We start from the raw sequence: 20,842 nt of genomic DNA, 5'->3' as shown, positions 1-20,842 counted from the left end.
CCATCAGCAAAAAGCCAAGCTCCTCAATTTATTTTTGGAATAAGTGCCTTTCCTGGCAGCAAGGCAGCAGGTAAGGAAACCCATGCAAGGCAAGAGCAGACCAAAACAGGTCCCACTCCATCTCAGTCATAAATGTGCAGTCTTGTTGCATCAGGGGAAAATGCTTTTAATCAAGGTAAGGGGGATAGAAGTCACCAAAGAAGAGGGTCCAGCAGGTTAGCTGGCAATTCGTATGCCAGTGGAGGTAAACAATAGAAACTCATGGATTATTGCAAACAGATTTTAGCCAGGCTTTATTGGATGGAAATGATTTTGATATGATTTAACAATGCAAATCACTCTTTGCTCTGGGAACATAGGTACAGAGTTAAAAATATGAGTATGGCAGAAAACATATGGCAGTAAAGAGGTAGAAAAGGGCAGGATATGTGACTGGGTGATGGCAAAGCAGAGTGCCCAGAATGTGCATAAACACAGAAGACAAACCATGCTGCAAGACCGTTCAGCATGTATAGGTACCACCTATCTCCTAACCGGGTAGGAAAAAAGGAATTAAAAAAATAAAATCCAGCCTTTTCTGGATAGGCATTTATGGTACCTGGCAGGGTGTCAAATAATCATCAGCTTGAGTATAAAAAAAACCAAACCAGATTCCTTTCCATTTGCTACGTTCAGATCGAGTGCATTTGGTTCGATTGAAAACATTTGCTTTTTCTCATCTATGTTAATTAACCAGCACAACAGGACTTGGCACCTTCCAGTACGAGATGTGGAAGAAAGTGAGGGGCAGACCTGAGACTTGCTCATCTTACCTGTAATACTTTGCCCTGGGGACTCTCAGCAAACAGTAACACCTGATTGTACAAAGGGTCTAACGACTTGCGAGCCACTTTTGTCTTCTTTTTCGCAATGCACACGCCATTCTCTAGCAGGTAAGCTTTGATGTAAGCAGCTGCAAAAAAAGAAACACGGTCAAATATGAAGAAAATCTTCATGCTCACTTTAGAAAAGACAGAGTGCCATGTCTCAGGTGTATCTAAAGAAGGCAGTTACAGCAGGGAAAAGATCTGCCCAAGCAGCCTTGTTTTCAGTACTGTGCACAGGCTGCTTAGTCCTGCTGAAGCCAAGCAAAATTCAAATTTTCCCTGTTCACAAGCATTGTCGGAGGCTGGGGCTCAGGGAAGCACTTCAGGAGATCAAAGCATGCTACCTGGCAGTGTTTTGGAGCCGGGTTTTGGTGTCAGTCCTCGAGCCTGAATGATATCCACTTCAAGCTGCCCATTTCGCTCTTGCAAGCCAATCTCCACATCCCCTAAACCAAAATGTCAAAATATACAGAAGACATTCAAAACAATATATCCTTGCGTTACTAAAATGTTAAAAGAACAATCTTCATGTCCCTCCTGCACAAAGTGTAACAAACTGCATGTGCCTGATTTTCTCCTGTGCTACTCTGCAGCAGGTCCACAGTGATTCCAAGCCACATTTTCAAAAGCAAACTCGACTAGGAGCCCTCTAATATGGCTTTCGTGGCTCAGTCTCCTACTCTTTGTGGCAGCAAGCCTCTCATCTCTCCCAAATGGAAGAACTTAGGATTGCAGGCCGCTTTGGAAAATGCAATTGTGGTGGACCATAACAAAATTCTTACTGAATTTTGGGCCTGAGAGAGAAAGAAAAAACCCAAGATGAAGAAGATGCATTTTCAGGATTTTAGCTGCATTTTACTCAGTCCGTGCCTTACAGAGCCGAGGGAGAAAAGCACAAAGCTGCTGCTCTCCTCGTAATGCCACATTTGCTGCAGTCAGCAAAACCTTCCAGCCAAGCTCACTCAATTTAACAGAGAAATGGAGCAGGACAGTGTTAGATCAGCAGATGCTGGACAGATTATTAGGTGGCTTATAGGAGCTGTCTGTTCAAGACCCAGTTAAAGCCACCCAATTCCTTTGTGTTCCTTACCCATCGAGGTGGTGGCCAAGGTCTGACGGCCAACAAACTGTGCAGGGCCCATGCTCCCCAGGAAGTCACTAAACTGCCCAGCAGATGCCAGATGGACTCCACTGAAATTCAAGCTGCAAAAGAAAATTGTTTTGGCAAGTGGTTAATTTGCATTTAAAAGCAACCCAATAACTAAAGAACCATATTTAATGTATCTTCGAAATGAATGACATCTAGAAAAGCCTTTTCTCGAGAAAAACTTGCTGATTTCCACACACTTTAGTTATATGGAATCCATTTAAAATCTCTTTCCTCATCTGAAAAACCCCAATAATGGCTGCAGTCACCAGCTGGTCAATATTTGTTTAGCTATAACTAATTTTCTCTAAGGAAAATCTCTGCCATCTCAGGATCACATCTAGCTTGTCACCTCTTCAGATAACAGATTCCTAGAATAACTTACAGGATCTCTCTTGGTAGCCCATCCCTTCCCTGTCCTCATTTCTAGGGAGGAAATAATGCATCTAGAGCAGTAGTTAAAAGTGAGATGAGGAGGGCAAGCATCAATCCCCTTGGGACTCAATCCCCTATTTATTTATCACACACACACACACAGAGCAATATATCTCCTTTTTGATCAGAGGATCCCATTTCCTACTGCTCAACACCAGAAGCATCCACCCTGTCCACTCTGGTTTTCATATCCGCTTCCATGACTGTAGTCACAAAGAGGATCTGAATATGGGTGGCAAGGCTAATAGGAAAACATCCTCAAACAGCAGCAGCGCCTCTGCCACAGTCACCACAGCAAAACAAAAGCTGTTGAGAGGACAGAGCCTTCTAATCTAATCGCCAGGCACTGAGGCTGGCCCATGGCACAGCTACAGGTGCTGGTCACTGCACTTGTAGCAACATAAAAGCATCAAACTCTGTGGTACACTGATACAAATCAAGATTTACCCAGTTGTACCCTGATTTACACAGCTGTTTTGGAGGTTGTGGAAGAACTTGCTGCAAATGATAAGGAGGAGGCTCGAGGCCAGCATTTGACACCTACATTTGTCCCACAGGCATCTGCCAAGCCACGACACAGCTGCTGAGACACACGTCAGGAGCTCTGTGCCGGGATACCCACGCTGCCGCACCGGGTGTCGCTCCCTGCCTGCTGCGTGCCGAAGTCAGGCACATTCACAAACCTCCTCCACTTCTCCAGGCGTCCTTGGAGGGGGGCAATTACCCAAGTAACGATGCAGCCCCCTGCTCCCCAAACCCACTTCTCACAAAGGATGCTGTCAGGAGGCTGCACGTTGGGTACAAGTGACGGCAGAGAGGAGCCCTGCCTGCGGGGTGGGCTGGGGACTGCAGGCTCTCACACAGCTGAGTCAGCCACAAAGACTCGGTGATGCCCCCCTGCAAGCCTGTTACATTTAAAAGACATTAAAAAGAAAAGAAATTCTTTTCAAACCCCATTCAACCAGCAGCGTGTTAATTTCAGGTTGGGATTTCAGCTCTCATTAGCTATTTGCAGACCTGCTCTCAGCCCCATGGGAATATTTATTTATTCTGACAGGGAAGGAGGATGCCAGCACACTCCCCTCAGCATCTTGCCACACGTGGGACTGAAGAGGATAGGTCACTAGCACAGGTTCATGGGGTGAGCCAGCTCCCTGTGACAGAGGCACTGCATTAAATGGCCTGACTTTTCCATGGAATACTGCACCTCCCCTCTACATTGATGACCTGTCTCTTTGAGAAACCTGGTTATTGCTGCTACACAGGGAGAGCTGCTGAGCCATCAGCATGAAAAAACCTGCCCTTGAGCTCTTTACGAATGTCACCTTTGTGAAAAGGGATGAGGGAGTCTCGGTATCCCAGGTGACAGGCTTGGGAGGGGCTCTGCTTGGGTGTATTTTCCTCAGTTCAGTGGTTTTTTTCACCCTGCATCCACTGTTTGCACCAACACTCCAGGTGATATTTTGAGATACAACAGAAACAGCGCCATTTATTTGGCATTCATTGCAGAGAAGGCTTAACATTTTTCTCAGTTTCCTGTGTCACCAACTCCTCAGCAGCACAAGGTGCATCCCCAATGTCCAGGGCCACACTCTGCTCCCTGTGGGTACACAATTCCTGACCCACCACCCATCTGGCATCTGTCGGCCCCACCGGGACAGCCTCTGGGATCCAGAGGTGCTGGATTTGTGGCTTGGCTCCCAAGGATAAACCGTGCACAGAGAGAGACAGCCCCAGGGCTGGAAAATCTGCAGGGACATGGGATGGGGGAAGCAGAGGAAGAGGGAGCCTGGAGCCAGACCAGCTTTATCAGGCTCGTGATTTGCCCATACAAGGAGGGAAGAAGTGAGTCCTGGTGCACATGAGGACCAGTGAGACTCCGTGACCCTGCTGGCTCAGGCATTTTGGGCTGCACGCAGAGAGTCAAAAAAGGATGAAAACTAGTGCCTAGAGAACTCAAAATAGTGCAGGAAAAAGGAGGCCTGACAGACAAAGACACAAGATTCAGCAGGAGATGAATGGACCATCAGCCAGAAGGTAAATGTTTTCTTTATTCTCTTCAACTCATGGAAGACAAATGGGCCAAACTCGGGTCTCGCTCCTGCCCTGGGGAGCGTGTGACCTGAATGAGCACGTAAATAACAATCTGGCATGACAACTCACAGCCGTTCAGGGAAATGTTCACTGCTGTGCTCAGAACAGATGCTTGGGCTAATTAGCAAGATGGTAAGGACCAGGACAGAGGAGGGGAAGCCCAGGACTGAGCGAAGCTGAGGGCTGTGAGAGTTCACAGCACACCCAGAACCAGGTCTTGAAGCAATTCCTCTCTAGGGGGATGTCCAGCCATGTTACTGCAGAGGGGCCACAAAGGTGGGAGAAAACCACCCACAGAAACCTCATGTGCTGCAGGACAGCAAGGAAGAGAAACCCCTCTGGCCCCTAAATACTCAATTCACTAAAACAGTTCCTCTTGCCTGCCAGGGAGAGAATCACATCAAAGGCTGATACCAAGTATTCCTCTGCACTTTATAACTGTGTGGAGAGAAGCCACCTGTGCTCTCACACCAGCCCACCCCTCCTCTGGTCTAGCAGGAGGTGTCCCTGCCCACGGCAGTGGGACTGGAACCAGATGGTATTTAAGGTCCCTTCCAAGGCATTCTTGTGATGCTATGAATGCTGCTAGCTCAGGCTCTGCCCAGCAGCTGAGGCAGCTCAGGAGACAGTAAAAGCACCTGCTAACAGAGCAGCTGATGCTGCAGCCTGCATCAGTGATATAGAGGAAAACAGCAGGAGAGCATGAAGGACAACCTTAAAAGGCACAAGAATAAGAGCTGTTGGCCTAAAGGTGAACTGGTGAAATGGCAACTGGAAGTGTTTACAGCAAAGCAAAGGCTGCTGTTACCCTCTGTAAATTCGAAGCCAGAGGGCTCTAGATGACCTTGAAATGATGAATGCTCTGCAGTGCAAACTACAGCGAGAGGGCAGGACACTGCTGGAGGAACACCCGGGCTGGGCCACCAGCACAGACCCTCGCAAGGAGGGCAGCGGAGCTGCTGCTTGAATGAAGCTCCTGCTGCTTCATAACACCAAGGCTGATCCCAAGGGGAATGGCAAAGCTCACTTAGAAACACAGGCCAAGGTCAAGACTCCATCAGTCTGGATAACAGCCCCAGTTAATGGGTTTACTAGCACTATATGAAACTCAGTATTAGATTAGACAGTTAATGTTCCCCACTGTTGTTATATTTGACTGGGAAGGGAAGACATAGGGAATTAATTCTATAATAGATTATGCCATTAACTGGGAGAACTGGCTGCTACGTTGCACAGAGGCTGACCTTTTGCAGCGCTGCTTTATTAGACATTAGAAGCAGCAGCTCTAAATCTTGGTTTTGACCAATTCCTGGACATATATTTGGGTATTGCCAATAACCCTGGAATGGAAACAATTTCTGTCTGGAAAAATCATAAGCTACCTCCAAGAAAGCCATTGCTTCTCCCTTGAGGGGAGAGAGAAGGGGAAAAAAAACCTGCAGAAATTTAGTATGAATGTGAATTAAAAGCAGCAGGAACCATTTAGCAGAATAGACTAAATTTCAGATGCTCAAATCCAGCTTGGTGAGCTGTCTGTCAAATGCTCAGAGAGAAGCTGGGATTGCGAGGTGGGGGCACATGTACGGTGAGATTGGTGGGACAGACCTTCCCCATTCACTCACTCGTTTTTCCTGCAGCTAAAGCAGGGAAGAAAAGACCTCCAGGGAGCACTGTGACTTCTTTCAACTCTTTAAATGCAACCCTGATGCTCCCAAGAGCCCTTCCCTGCTGCTCTGGAGCATGCTGCAGGCTCAGCAGACTTTTCCTGCCTGTCCTCTGCAGATACTGAGCTGTTTTGACCTGCCCTTGATCCAGAAACCAGCTCTCCAGCACACACTGGATGTGCTGGAGACAGGCTCCTGAAGGCATCTGCCGCAGATGACAGTGGTGTCTCCACCCTGGGTGACAGCCAGCAGATGTTTCATACACACTGGAGCCATCCTGGAAAGCCCTTCCCCTCCCACTGCCCAACATGCCTCTCCCTTAAGGGGAACAATCACTACAACCTGGTTATCACCAATATGAGATGTCTTTTTTTTTACTGCATCTAAAGAGAAATGTTAAAAATAGCCAGAGGAATAAAGAGGGAGTGTTTTGCAGCTGACTTGCAAATAGCAGCTGTCAGAGCCAGCAGGGCCCTGTGACAGGACCATCTCATGCTGTAAAGAGCTGCACACAGACAAGATTAACAGGTGACTCTCGTCAGCCTTTTGTCTAAAGGGCACAAATCCTCCACTGAGTGAGGGCAGCACAGCCTTTGAACAGCAAAGCGAAATTAATTATCTCTTCTCTGGCCCTTTGCTTTCACTAATCATGATTTACAGGCTCTGCTTTGCCATAGCCAAATGGGAATTATTTCAACAGAGTTAAAGATTATGGGTTTGCTGTGGAATTGGTCATAAGCTGAACGCAACTCTATTGACCAGAAGGCAGAGGGAGAGCACAGGGAGGTCAGCGATGCCTCCAGGGTGTCAAGGACAAACGAAGGACATTCTGCTGGAGGATGCTCAGACCATGGTCCTTAGCTGTAGGTAAGGAGGCAGAGCAGGGACGGCAGAAAGATGACACTGGGTACTACTGACCCTGGGATCTCTGAGCCCACCAATGCAGCAGAAACCTGCACGAACATTAATGCTGTCTGCACAGGTAGCAGCTCCCGCCATGGCTCAGCACAGGCTGCAAACGCCATTCCAGCCAAATGCATAAAATAGCCATTTCTATGCCCGAACCGTCCCTGGCACAACAGCCAGCAGGCAGGGCAGCAGGGACACACCTCGGGACAGACAGCAGGGAGCGAGGGGACAGCCACGAGAGGGAGACAAGACCCCACAGCAGCGCTGGCAGCAGCGCCCGGCAGCAGCTCTCACGAGCAATCTCCATGCAGAGCAGGTACCAACCACCACCCTGGCTTTATGACACAGATGACCGAGCCCATAAACCACTTTTGTCTTTTGTGACACGTTTATATGCAGAATAAAACTGGCTGTGTGTACGGACTGGGGAACGAGGCCGGAGAGCTGCGCTGAAGAAAAGGACCTGGGGGTCCTGGTTGATGGGAAGTTGAACATGAGGCAGCCAGGAGGGCCAACCACGTCCTGGGGTGCATCAGGCACAGCATCAACAGCAAGGGAAGGGATTGTCCTGCTCTGTCCTGCACTGGTGCAGCCTCACCTCGAGTCCTGGGAGCAGTTTTGACACAACAATATAAAAAAGACATTGAGCTATTAGAGAGCGTTCAAAGGAGCCCGTGAGGATGGAAATGGGACTGGAGGGCAAGCTTATGAGACACACTTGAAGTAACTTGGTTTGTTCATCCTGGAGGAGACTGAGGGGGGACTTCATTGTGGTTTTTAACATCCTCATGAGAGGAAGCAGAGGGGCAGGTACTGATCTCTTCACTGTTGTGACCAGTGACACGACCTGAGGAAATGGTATAAAGCTGAGTCAGGGGAGGTTTAGATTGGATATTAGAAAAAGGTTCTTTACCCAGAGGGTGGTCAGGCACTAGAACAGGCTCCCGTGGGCAGTGGTCACAGCAATGATCCTGTCTGAGTTCAAGAAGCATTTAAACAATGCTCTCAGGCACAGGGTAGGATTCTGGGGGTGTCCTATGCAGGGCCAGGAGTTGGACTTGAGGATTCTGGTGGGTCCCTTCCAACTCAGAATATTCCACGATTCTATGGATCTTAGAAACTGTGTGCTCAAACTGAGGCTGAAACTGCCCAGACCTTCTTCTTTTAAACACAACATTCCTAATCCTGATTATCTAGGAAATCTGTGCACCCTCTGAAGACTGTACTCCTGTGCTGCACACTGTAGGTCAGGGCATATGAAATCTGTCCTCTGTAGAGTAATTTAAGAGTGGTTTAAAGGCTCTTTGCCAGCTGCTTGCTTCTCTGCTCTTTCAAGGTATCAGCATTTCCTGACCTACCCCTTGCAAAGATCTGTGTCCTTCCCCTCTGTGTGCACCATGCAGTCGCTTCCTTCATGGTGCAGCAGCTGCTCCTTATATATGACTGGATGGAGAACCAGTTTTTCAGAGTTTGCTTGTAAACTGATCAGGATTTGAATGCCTACATGGACAACACTGATTTCAATGCAAAATGCTACAAAGAAAATGCAGAGCAGCTGTGCTGATCCCCCTCTCACAGCATATGTGGCTCTGCTCAGCCTCTTCCGCACTCCCGCCCGCTGGTGGCTACAGATTAGCATGCAGCGTGCAAAGGCAGACACATTTAGGGAAAATGTATCATTAATTTCTTTTCCTGTCCGTGCGGAGTTTGTCTGACCTCTTTTCTAAATCTATTTTTAAATTGCTTCTGGGACTCTGTATGCCAGGTATCCCATTATGCTGTTGCGAGCATTTGCAGAATCAGCTTGTCACAGTATTGTAAAACTCGCAGGAAATATGGTCAAAATGCATCTCCACAGGTCAGCCAGTCCACACCCAGGTCCCAAGGCTTATTTACACCATCCATGACAGCCGCTTTTCTAATCTGTTCTTAAAATCATTCCCTGAGAATTTATTCTGGTGCATTGTTTTACTTTTCCTTCCAAATCTTTTTCCAGTCCTTCCTCTTTACACATCAGTCCTGAACATTATTTGTGAATTATCAGTTTGAAAAACAGACCACATATGCCCTTTCTTTTCTTCTTGATACCATACGTTTTTACTTTATCTTACAAGATTTTGAGACTGGTCTTGACTGTACTAACTTGTAACACTTGCTGTTGTGTCTGTGCAGAAGCAATACCGAGTGAGGCATTCATCTGCTCCCTTCACAGGCTGGGTGTAAGACCCTTTTGCCCAGAAGCTCTCTCAAGAGAATTTTGTGTCCTCCCCCTTGGACCAAATCCCCATTCCTGTCTCCCTGTTTCACAAGTTGCACACCTTGATTCCCACGGAGCTCCACTGCTCCACTGCCGTGGCTTCAGCAAGGTGGGACGGTGGTGAGGCCAGACAGCTTCAACACAGCCACCCCCTGACACACCCAGACAACAGCTATTTTCAAAAGATAACATTTTGTCTTGTTCTTTTCATGGATTCATTTACACTATCCACACAAACACCTATTTGCCATCATCTCAAGTCTCCAGAGGTGATACATTCTTAAAGAGCTGTTCCGCTGTGTCTGGTATGTGCATGGGATGCATCTGGGCCCAGGGCTCAGAAATTATTGTTCTGTTCTTGTAAATAAAAAAGACTTTTTTTTTTTGTCCTCTCATGGCACAAACTTGCAATTAATAAGCAAGTTGCCTAAACACAGCCATGCATCTCAGTGGTTTGACTTGCACAGCTGAACTAACAGATACACCACACATCTACATCTAACACGGAGCTGAAGTGTCCAGCTCTATCTTTAAAAAACAGGGACAGCAACACATTCCTTCAGCCAGGAGAAATGGGGAGGGGGAAGTCTCCTCTGAGACTGATAACATATTTGACAGTTATTTTATTTGAGCATTAAAAAAACCCCATCAGAACTCCAATTTCAGGGAGCAGTAATGTTCTGTGTAACAATCACACTCATCCATATTGCATGTTGAAGTCTTCTAGATCGCAGCTCACAGGCAGGAGCCAAGCAGCTATCTATCAGCTAAGGAGGAAGGCAGAATTTGCCCATGTCCATTACCCCATCTTTCAAATATTTATCGTGTGCACAAGGAATATGCATCCAACTGCACTGTCCAGGGACTGGGCACACAGCCCCTTAACCTGTCAAAGTCGATGTGAATGCCGCAGGAGCCTTCACTTTGGCTGGGAAGGTTTTCCATGAACATCTATCCCTGCAGGACCCAAACTCACCCTAAGCCCACCAACAGCACACCTCTCCTCTGCCAGGCAAGATCTCAAACTCTGCCTCTCAACAAGCTCTGTTTCTCTCTGGGCCACTCCACTTTCTGTAACATTTTTAGCACTGTGACGTGCTGTCTTATGTGCTGTAACACATTGTACTCCGCTCGCGTATCCGATTCCTTCTGCTGTATGAATTCTGCCACTGAAACAGTGCTATAAAAACTATGCAGCGAATTCTGTACAAAGACCTCCCCCATTCCATTCCCCACCTTGCCAGGCTAGCTCCATTTTTAGCAGTCACTAGTCATCTCAGATGCACTGAATAAAAGATAGCTACCTGTCTTCAGTGAGCAATTCTGTCTGTTCCCAAGAGGTTGCTGAAGGTGGGATTCACTGTATTTCCTGCTGTAACTACAGCTCTCAAGGTCACACCCTTTCCAAGCTGTGCTGGTCAAGCTTTGCCAGCACAAAATGATGTGCTGTTGCTGAACAGGCTGAGGAATTTCTCGAGGTATTACAGAAATAATCTTCATGCCTTTCCTGGTTTCCATCTCAAAAGACACTGATTTCTTACAGCCTGAACTGATATTAACAACATGTTTCATTACATTTTTTTAAAGGACTCAGATAAAAAGAGGCCTGAAGACAATCTGTTATAAAAGAGTCTAGAAGTCTCCTGGCTTTGAAAGTCAAAAAAGAAACATTCAGTGAATAGCTGCAGTGTGAATGGGGCATTCAGGAACCAAGTCTTTTGGTCATTCTTGAATGACGAGGGATACTTTTTGCTGAAGGAAAAATGAATTTTCATGTGGCCATGTGGTCACAACCCAGGCCAGTATTTTCTCCTGCTTCCTATTAATTATTGCTCCACAGTAAAGCAGAGAAGGGCAGGCAGCTCCCCCAGCCTAAGCCCCAGTGTTGGCTCACACCAGCCCAGTAGGAGACCTGGTAACAGAGACAGAAGGAAGGCGAGAGGTGCGAGATGCCCGTGCTGGTGGCACTGGTGCCAGGCTGTGTCCTGCCTCCTGCCATGGGCACAACACAGCCTTCAGGCAGAGCACAGGTGGCACTGCACTCACCATGGAGAAGAGAGGTGAGACAGCCAACAAGAAGACGCTTCCTTGCTGGACCTGCACACTCCTCTCAGATAATAGGAGAGCAATCCTCCAAGTCTTTGTTAGTCACCACCTGCTGTGTTTTTCTAAGGTAAAAATCACCTGAGCTCTCCAGAACTTAAATCATCCCAGCAGCAGCCAGCAAGAACAAAAACGCTATGAGTACCACTCACTAGGCACTGTGGCAGCTAGCAGGCTTTTGTTCCAGGTCCATTTTTATCTTTCTGCTCCATTTTCAGGAAGAAAAGTGTTTGGCAGGAACAAGTTACATGCAAGTCCAGAATCTACTGCTTTCTGAATGCTGTACATGGTCTCGTGCAGCTGCAGCAAAACCCAGCCAAAACAAGATGTAGATCGGGCAAGAGCCAGGATGGAGCTGAGATTCTGCTGAATCTCACAGGGTTGTTTGTGACTTATTCCTATATTCGGAATAGTATCCTTGCAGCAATCCTGCTGTCCTGAGACTACCCCATAGGCACTTACTACAGTGGATAACTGTTCTCTCAAGCAGATTTTTAAGTATATACATAGAAGAAAATATTCACTGCTGTAGAGATTTGTAACCAGTGCTAAGATTGTTCCAGATTAATTATGAATGGAAACATCTGTGAAAGCACAACCAGCCTGGCTGTAGCAGATCTGTTCTCCAATGACAGGGGAAAGATGGACAACAAGGTTAGAGAGCACATCACTTCCATGCCCTGTTTGAGGGCAGACTGTAGCCATAAAGATCCCCCCAAAAAGGGAATAAAACTGTGGCAGTGGTGCTTGAGATCTATAGAGATGAAAAAGAGCAAGACCCTGAAGTGAAAGATCACTCCAAAATAGCAGGTAAGTCCTAGAAAGTGTAAGAAAAACATAGTCTAAGAGCCAGTCTGTTGTAAAGAACAACTCAGCAGACACAGCAAGGGCTTGACAGATGGTGTCCCATGTCCTCCCTGCAGCACACAACCCAGCCTGGCTTCAGCACCTGGATTCACAAGGCTTGGTGCCTGCATGGGGTGGAGAGCATGAGGGAATGAAACCTGGACATGGGAATGACTGAAAGCAGTTTTGTTCAAAGTAAATATCTACTTCTCCTTCTACAAAGTTTCACATTGAGTTTTAGTATATTAATTTCCTAACTAGTGCACAACCACTGTGCAACAGAAAACCTGGATAAGAACGTTGGAGGACTTTTTGTCTGGCAAAAACTTACATGAAGCAGTGTGTTGACACTGTCAGCATTTACTGGCATGCTGTATGAGCTTAAATTCCAGAAGATGCATCATTTAGCCCAGCTGGTCTCCAGTACACTTCATCTTCAGGTAAAGGGAGTATTTTGCTGAAAGAAGGCCTAGCATACCTCAGAGGTATACCCCTGCATAATATGCCTCTCCATGAAAAAAAACCCTGGATTTTATGCACTCTGGTGTTCACACGAAAGCAGCGTTGCTCAAAATCATGCACTTCAGAATATTCTTTGCCTGTGATACCTTGCACTAGCACAGAGCAGCTGTGGCAGCTGCCACCAGCTCACTGCAACAAACATGAAAAAGCAGTCAGTGAGCAACTCTCTGTAAAAGCAGTTTGTATGGCTGAGGGAAAGTATTTAAGCCTGCTGCAGCAAAGTTTCACCAAATCTTTGATCACTTCAGTGTGCCACCTTTGGAAGTTATCCTTAAATTGATAAGGATTATAAAAACACATGGAATTTGAGAAACAAGCCCTCTTGGAAGATGAGGTTTTCAATCCATCTTCTTCCAGGCGCGAACACATCAAAGGGATGCACGGGTGGAAAGAATTAGAACAGCCTCGCCTTGCTGAAAACCAGGGGTTTGACAGTCACTGGTGAAAACTCTCTGACCTGGGAGTATCTGCACCAGTCACAAACCCAGCTTTTATTAGAAAGAAAATCAACTCGCCACAGCTAACAGAGACATATGAATCTTCATTTTGCCTCCCTGGGAAGACAGCTACAGCAAACGAGAGAGGTCAAGAGAAATCTGATTTAGGAGAACACATTTCTGTTCCTCAAAGCTATTCCCCAAACAATTCCATTCTTTGCTGCAGGAAAAGAAAGCAGAGAAACTCCCCTCCCACCACGTTTTAAGAGAACTGAGCTCTCTTAGTTCTTTGTACTCCCAGCCCTGTTTGCTTATCATTTGTGGCTCAGGCAGATAGCTGCAATTCCCATTGGGTTCCCAGAAGAGATTAATTATCCCACCTAGGAACAAAGCATCCAGGAACCACTTAATCACACTTTTCAGAGAAGAAACTACCCCATCCCTGGCTGAGGTGCTTGCAAGGATGTTCTGGCAGCATTCAAGGTTGGAATACCAAATGTTAGGCTTGTTCTAATAAAGACACTTGGATTCCAAGACAGGCTTTTCCTTTCTGTCGAGCTGATAGCTACATGTCACCTGCCTTCAGGGTGAGACAGCACTTGCAGGGGTGCAGTATTTTGCTGGCAGAAATACTCCCTCTCCATGAAAGCCCAACAAAGCAGCCAGTGTATGCAGTGAGAAGACACAGACTATTCAGAGAATTACACCCCTTCCCAGGAGGGTAAGCTATGTAAATATAAAAAGGAAAGAATTTTACTCTGCATGAAAGCAGACTCTTGCTCCTCATTGCCCAGTGACTGAACTTAATCACTAATCCTCTGCATCTAGTAGCGGAGGCAGAACTCCAAGCCACAGGACTGTGCTGGTGTAGCAGGAATATTTCCCTGGAGACAGCAGCTCACAGAAGAGATAAGGTACATCACAGCTTTGGAGTGACAAGATTGCTATCGCAGTCTGTGCCTCATTACTATTTTGAACCTTCAGCACAGATCTATGATGCCTTTCCAGGATTAGCCTACTTCTAAAGCTAAAGAAAGTCTCTCTTAATTTACAGCCTGTTACTTATTTAACACCAGAATCACATTAATTGAGAGTGCCTTTGGACTCTCCCAGAATTTTAACTGTACAGTGTACTTGGAATATCACACAGGACTAGAGAGAGCATAGAGTGATGCCAAGTGTGGTCCTTGGCTTAAACAGAACACCTTTTAGGTATAGAAACATTTTGGGCTCACACCTAGAAAGCACAAAATTGCATGGTATGCACTGCCTTTTTTTTTAAATACTGTGGGTTTTTTGCTTCCAAAGGTTCCCATGAACAGTCATCTTGGTAAAATTATTAAATTGCCCTATACAGCTTCAAGTAATGGAAATATAAAAACCAGAATTGGAGACAAGTCAGGTCCCAAAGTTCTGGCCTAAAGATCCCCTGCTTTGCACTCTAGTATAAAGTCTAAATGCAACAAAGTGTATTGTAACTTCTCTTGGGGTCAAAAATCTTTTCTGAAACACTTCATTTTAGGACCCTGTAACTCAGATGAAACAAAATTAGGTTTTTAACCAAAGTACACACGGGCTCCAAAATAGATATATTTTGATATCAGAATTTTGCTGTGCTGTAAGGTATTTTATTACTTTCACCCTTTTCAGTACCTTGACACTTCTGCCTGCCCCAAACCAAAGGGCTATTTTGAAACAGGGGAAATGGACAACTATTGTGCAACACTAAAAACTACTGGCTTATAATTTACGATCAGTAATGAGCCTCTGCTATTGACCCTGAATTACTCATCCAAAGGCAAAGCGTTTAAAAGTAATGGGTGTCTGCTTCAGCTCAGAATAATGAGGACACTAAAAAAAGTATATAAACAGCCAAGTATGTGCCAGCTATGCAGACAGAGATCTGCTCTAATTGGATGGGCAGGACACCTGCAGCATAGGCAAGTCAGAAAAACACATCGTCCATCATGCTGGAGGAAAATTAATAGGTACAGGGACAGTGCATCCTACGAGTGATGACCCAGCTCCCTTTGGATGACTTACTTTCCCTCTGATCCATAACTGTTCATGCTGTCCTCGATGGACTCGTGGCTGGCTTGACGGACGGTCCTGCTGGGCATTTCAACAGCCAGGCCAGTTTCTGTGCTCCTCTGGATGGCTCCTTTCAGTCTCCGACCATCACCGTCTAGGAACACAAGGAGAGAAAAGGCAGTCAGCCTCTATTCCCAGAGCCTTTTGCACTGACAAAGCCAAGGAGAAGCAGAAAAGGTCTTTTGGAAGACCAGCCTGGCATCTGTCACGCAACATTTCCTTACTCAGCCCTGCTTCATCAGCACCTCCCGAGTCATCTCTGGAACACACTCAGTGCTCCACCATGCCAGGGCCAGCAGATACTCAGAGCATGCACACCTCCCTACCTACTCCAACCATTTGTACCAGTTAATTATCCATTGAGCAGGCAGCCACACCAGAGCTGGCTACACCTGGAGCTACCCAGTCAGGGAACGCAGTAGCAGCAACCGTGGGCTGAGGAGTACAGCCTGATGCCTCCAAGCCTATCCCAAATCCCATGTTGCTGCCTCAGGCTGTGTGGAACAGCAAAAACAGTGGCAGGTTGTGGTGGGCAACGAGTGATCAGAGGGGAGGGAAAGGCCAGGCAGCACCAGAGGTGCTGTGAAAGCAGAAGCCCTCCCAGACCGGCCACAGGGGAATAGCTGGGCACAGTCAAAATGTTCCCTGGTGGCACTGGAAAGGCACCAGCAGTGGAAAACCCTGGAGAGGACTATTCCCCTTGGTAGACGCCCTCGGCCACAGCATAGAGGGAATTAAGTAGGTTCTGGTTCCTCCTGGGTGCAGTCTTCAGAGGCTCAGCCCTCTGAAATTAACAGCTGCTATTTTCATCCTCCATCTCGAGCAGTCTGTTTCTCAGAACAAACCATGTTATGTAATGAATACGTAATGAATACCATTACTATTAATTGCTGTAGCTGGTGTTAGGAAGCTCCAGATTTCATCCCACATAGAGCACTCATCCTGAAACACATCTGCTACAAGTTTTCTGAACAAAGCAGAATTATCTAAATCCTCTAAAGATGCCCAGTCATTACCCAGGACTCAGGCAACAAACCCCTGACCCACGGTGCTCTCAGAAACCTTCCAGCTTTTTGAGTACCACCTCCAGAGGAGAAATGACCTGGCTACTGAGTCTGGAGAACTCAAGAACACCAAATATTAAAGGAAACAAATCTTTCAAAAAATCACAGGATGGGTGAGGTTGGAAGGGACCAGAGTGGTTCATCTGATCCATCCTCCCTGCTGAAACAGGGTCATCCTAGAGCACACTGCACAGGATTGCATCCAGATGGTTCTTGAGTATCTCCAGTGAGGGAGACTCCACAACCTTCTGGCAACCTGTTCCAGTGCACCCACACAGTGAAGACATTCTTCCTCATATTCAGGTGGAACTTCTTGTGAATCACTTTCCGAACTACTTTGGAAATATGAGGGTATCTGTAAGAACCTGCCTAAAATACCCTGTTATTTGTGTAGCAGGCTGCTTGACCTAAAATACTTTTCTTTAGATCTTGGTGTGAAGAGAGACTTTGAAAAAAAATTTGGTAAGGTATCAGAAATGCTTCCTATCCTACTTCTCCAATTGTATCTACGCCGAAAAGCAAAGACAAAAATTCTCCTATAAATACAGCTGTAAAGTACCTTTTCCTCTGGTATCATGAGGTTTCCAAGTGGGTAAATGTGCTGGCCCCAGGGCTCTGTACCAGCTGCTGTCCCCACATATGGTGCAGCATGTGTACACATGTCCCTATGAGCTAAGGGGATCGAATTTGCACATTCTGGGTTAACATTAACTACAGTTTGCACTGTTTGTGTGCCTAGAGCAATGCATGAAGCACATTGTATAAATCAGGAAGTTACACAAACGTAAAACATATTTCTCATGTGCTTTCAAAATCCAAACCTTCAGGCAAGAATAACAATATGGGCACCAACAAAAGCGAAGCCTTGTGAAATGGCCGTGCCTATTCTCCCAACCAGTGTAGAGCAGCTCCCTTTGATGCACCCTCTCTAGCCTTGTGCAGCTCATTGGAGCCTCTGATGGGGTTTGCAGGCTCCTCTGAGGGCACATCCCACAACCTCGTGGGCAGACTTGATGGTCCGTTTCATTTGTCTTGCATTCACCTCCACAAACAATCTTTGAGTCATCCACATGCACCAGTGCCCATCCCTCCTTCACATGTGCACTCAGAGCACTCATCCTCCTGCCCTTTTAGGTTAGTCCTCACAAGAGCCCTGCTGGCAGCCAGAGTCAAAGCATCAAATGACAAAAATGTAGGAGACAAATTAAAAATGCCCCATTGCCCAGCCATGCAACATCTGTTTGAAAAAAATTTCTTCTTTCCCCAATCTAATGAGATGTGCCTGGAGACACTCGAAATCAAAAGACTATTCATCCATAGCTGGCAACAAACGAGAGGCTTGGGACAGAGCAAGGGTTTGGAGCAACACAAGGCGCTTGCTTGCTTTCTATCAGCCATCTCCTGATTCAAAGCCAGGGACATCAAGAAGAAGGGCCCAAAGGCAAGGAAAGGCAGCACTGTGGGAGCACCAGGGCACTGTACCAGTGATCATTTAGCTGGCATGGGGCAAGTTCAGACGTAGAGCATCACATGCACAGCCTTCCACTGCTGGGTGGGTCATTTTCTAGTAGTCCTGATTGCTTTTGCGGGTTATTAAAAAAAAAAAAAAAACCAGGACAGACAAAGGAGAAAAAAAGGAAATAAAACAATTTAATCGAGAATCTCTGTAAAACAAGACAATGGGAATAAAGGACAAGAATCCTTTGTTCCTTCCTCTTCTTCCAGACAGAGATGCACAGCAGCTCCTGTATCTTACAAATGACCCCTCGTTATTCTGGAAAAAGGCTTCTCCAACCTTTCTCCCCCTAGACTCTCCTTTTGCCAAAAGTTTCCCTAGCACAGAAGGGGAGTGATTTGTTTTACCAAAAAGGCAAGCTCCCAAACTACAGCGGCCAGAGGCATGACTGAAACAGGGTAAGAGATCACCATAAGCACCAGAGATGCCATCAGAAATGAGATACAGGTTCCTAAACTATCCAGCCCCATCAGCTGGGAGAGGCGGACAGATCAGGGATAGCACACCTGGAAAGGAAATATATATGGGCGACATTGTACTTCTCATCTGTGAGCCAAAAATATTTCACAAGCAACAGTCAGCTGCCATTAACCTTCTCTGGTCAGTGTGGAGCATGGCACGGGGGCTGTGCCTCCTCCCTACCCAAAATCTTCGTGCTTCGACACCTTTGCCAATCAGAAGGTAAATTATATGCATCGATGCAGGCGTTGCCTGGCAAAATCATTTGTCTTAATTTGTCAGTGGTATCTGCAACAAGTAAGAGTAGTATCGACATTTTCTGCAGTGTCACCAGATTTATTCTCTGCACCTCTTCCAATCAAGCAGCAAACAACAGAGGTTAAGCAGTCAGTCAAGCCTGCAGTGCAACACATCACTAAGAGCAGATTTTACTTTGGGATGACCTTGGGAAGAAGAAATGTTTTGGTCAAATATCCAGGATGAAGATACACAGCACCTCGCTGACGCCAACAACCAGAAGGGCCCAGCAGTCACTCTGCCAAGTTCTCAGTGTTGACAGGCGCTTCGATTTTGCTCTGTTCAGCCAAACAATTTATGTTTGGCTAAAGAATATCTTCTAAAGCACTATCCACTCCGGGTTTGAAGATACCGAGATGAAGAATCTGCCATTTGCCTGCACGGTTTATTTTACTACCTGACATTTAGAGATGTGGCTTAATTTTGCCTGGTTTCAGCTTTCACACACCAGATTTTTTTAGAGCCCTTCTCCACCCTGAGAGCTGCTTTGTGTTTTTGCTATAAAGACTTTTCTGCAGTGCAGGTGAGTTTTCTCTCAATGTTATTTTGACAAGTTAAACAGACTGAGATCTCTATGTCTCTCATGCTCTGGCATTTTTTTTTCCTCCTGGCCTTGGATCTTTTTAATGACCTCCCCAGGTTTTAAAAGCCCTTTTGAGAACACACACAGCAGAACTGGAGTCTGCATTTTAGTACAGAAACACGTACAGAGGTAAAAATCAGCTTGTACTCTCATCTTCACTGCTTCTGCTGGCATCTCCCAAGACCACAGTAAGCTCCTGATCACATCACACCTTGCCAGGAGGTTGTGCAGTCCCTTGCCTGACCTGCTGGTACGACCTTGCAGAACATTATATTAAAAAATAGGTAAGAAAATGAATTTTATTTGAAGAGAAAGAAAGCAAAACTTCAGACAGCTCTATACAGCTCTCTCACCCCCAGTACTATTTACTCTCTTTCTAGTGTCCACATCACTTGTGAATTAAATGAGGTTTAAACTCATGCTTGCTCCAAATCAAATGAAAACACTGAGCACCACCAGGCCTTCAAAGAGCCTTCCTGCCTTTGAGGCTTTTCCTTGACAACTGCTTTTTGATACATGAAGCAAGTTTTTAATCCATTTATCACGATCACACTTTCAGGGTCATGTTGTTCTAGGACAAAACCCTAACATACTTATCACATTTACCCAGATATCTGTGTCTTCTAAAACTTGGAGAAAAATGTTTCTCACAAGACCCATTTTCCCTACATTCTTCTTGACTGGTATTAATTATAGTCCATCATTTTGTTCATTATTAATTAGATCTCATTATCATGTTTCCCCTCATTCCTTCCAACAACCCAGTAATAATCGAAGAGAAGCAAGGTCACCATGCAGGTGCCCTGTGCAGAGCAGAGCATCTTTTGAAGAGTACCCTTAACTAAATTTTCAGCTGTCAACCACACAGAGGGGCATCCTCTTCTCAAGAATGGTGCTGCTCCTGTAGAAGAGCTGCCACCAAGAACTGGATTTGCTCAAAATCACAGGGGTGGGAAAAATAAGAGTGGCATTGTTCCCTTCTCTCCTCCAAGGGAAGAGTAACCACTTCTCATGTCCTCTTCTATGTCACTCCCATGCACAACTCTTTGAAGCTCTTCCTCTCTGCTACTGACAGGGCTCTCCATGCTCAGAGGCCAGCAAGTCTTGAAAAATCTATGTGAATCCTGCAACACCTCATCACAAGGTCATGATTATATAATTATTACTCCTACACAGAATTACTCTATGATAGATGCTTATTGATGACATTTCTGAGAGACAGCATGCCCCTTTCACTGTTATCCCTACACTGTCTCCTCTCTTGTCACTTCCTTTTCCTCCACCCAGGTACTTGGTACCATCTTTCTCTTTTCCACTTTGTTTTCAATTTCTTCCTCCATGCTTGCAGTTTGCTGGATACTACCAGCACAAAAAGAAATCAACATGATGCATGTGCTACAAACCGTCCTGTACTTTAGAATTAATTGGTATTGATTTAGGCCTGAGATTAGGCATTGACTGAATCTCAACTCCATCAGCTTTGCTCCTAAATTACCCAACCACTTCCAAGCACAGAACACAGTGGCACCCAAAGCACGTGGACACACAGCAC

The 20,842-nt window shown here is 46.1% G+C and overlaps 1 protein-coding gene across 1 annotated transcript in view; it reads right to left on the bottom strand.

Moving 5' to 3' along the window:
• Window positions 1–20,842, bottom strand: part of RIMS4 (regulating synaptic membrane exocytosis 4) — a 55,452-nt gene that overhangs the window by 8,916 nt on the left and 25,694 nt on the right. The window contains exons 2-5 of the mRNA XM_039563369.1: window positions 15,324–15,465; window positions 1,957–2,069; window positions 1,211–1,312; window positions 813–952 (exon numbers count right to left, since the gene is read on the bottom strand). Coding sequence (XP_039419303.1) covers window positions 813–952; window positions 1,211–1,312; window positions 1,957–2,069; window positions 15,324–15,465 — 497 coding nt within the window. The remainder of the gene's footprint in view (window positions 1–812; window positions 953–1,210; window positions 1,313–1,956; window positions 2,070–15,323; window positions 15,466–20,842) is intronic.

The sequence above is a fragment of the Corvus cornix genome, chromosome 20, assembly GCF_000738735.6.
Source record: "Corvus cornix cornix isolate S_Up_H32 chromosome 20, ASM73873v5, whole genome shotgun sequence".
NCBI classification, from domain to species: Eukaryota; Metazoa; Chordata; class Aves; order Passeriformes; family Corvidae; genus Corvus; species Corvus cornix.
Note: the sequence above shows the minus strand (reverse complement) of the source record. Positions and strands in the feature narration are given on the sequence as shown.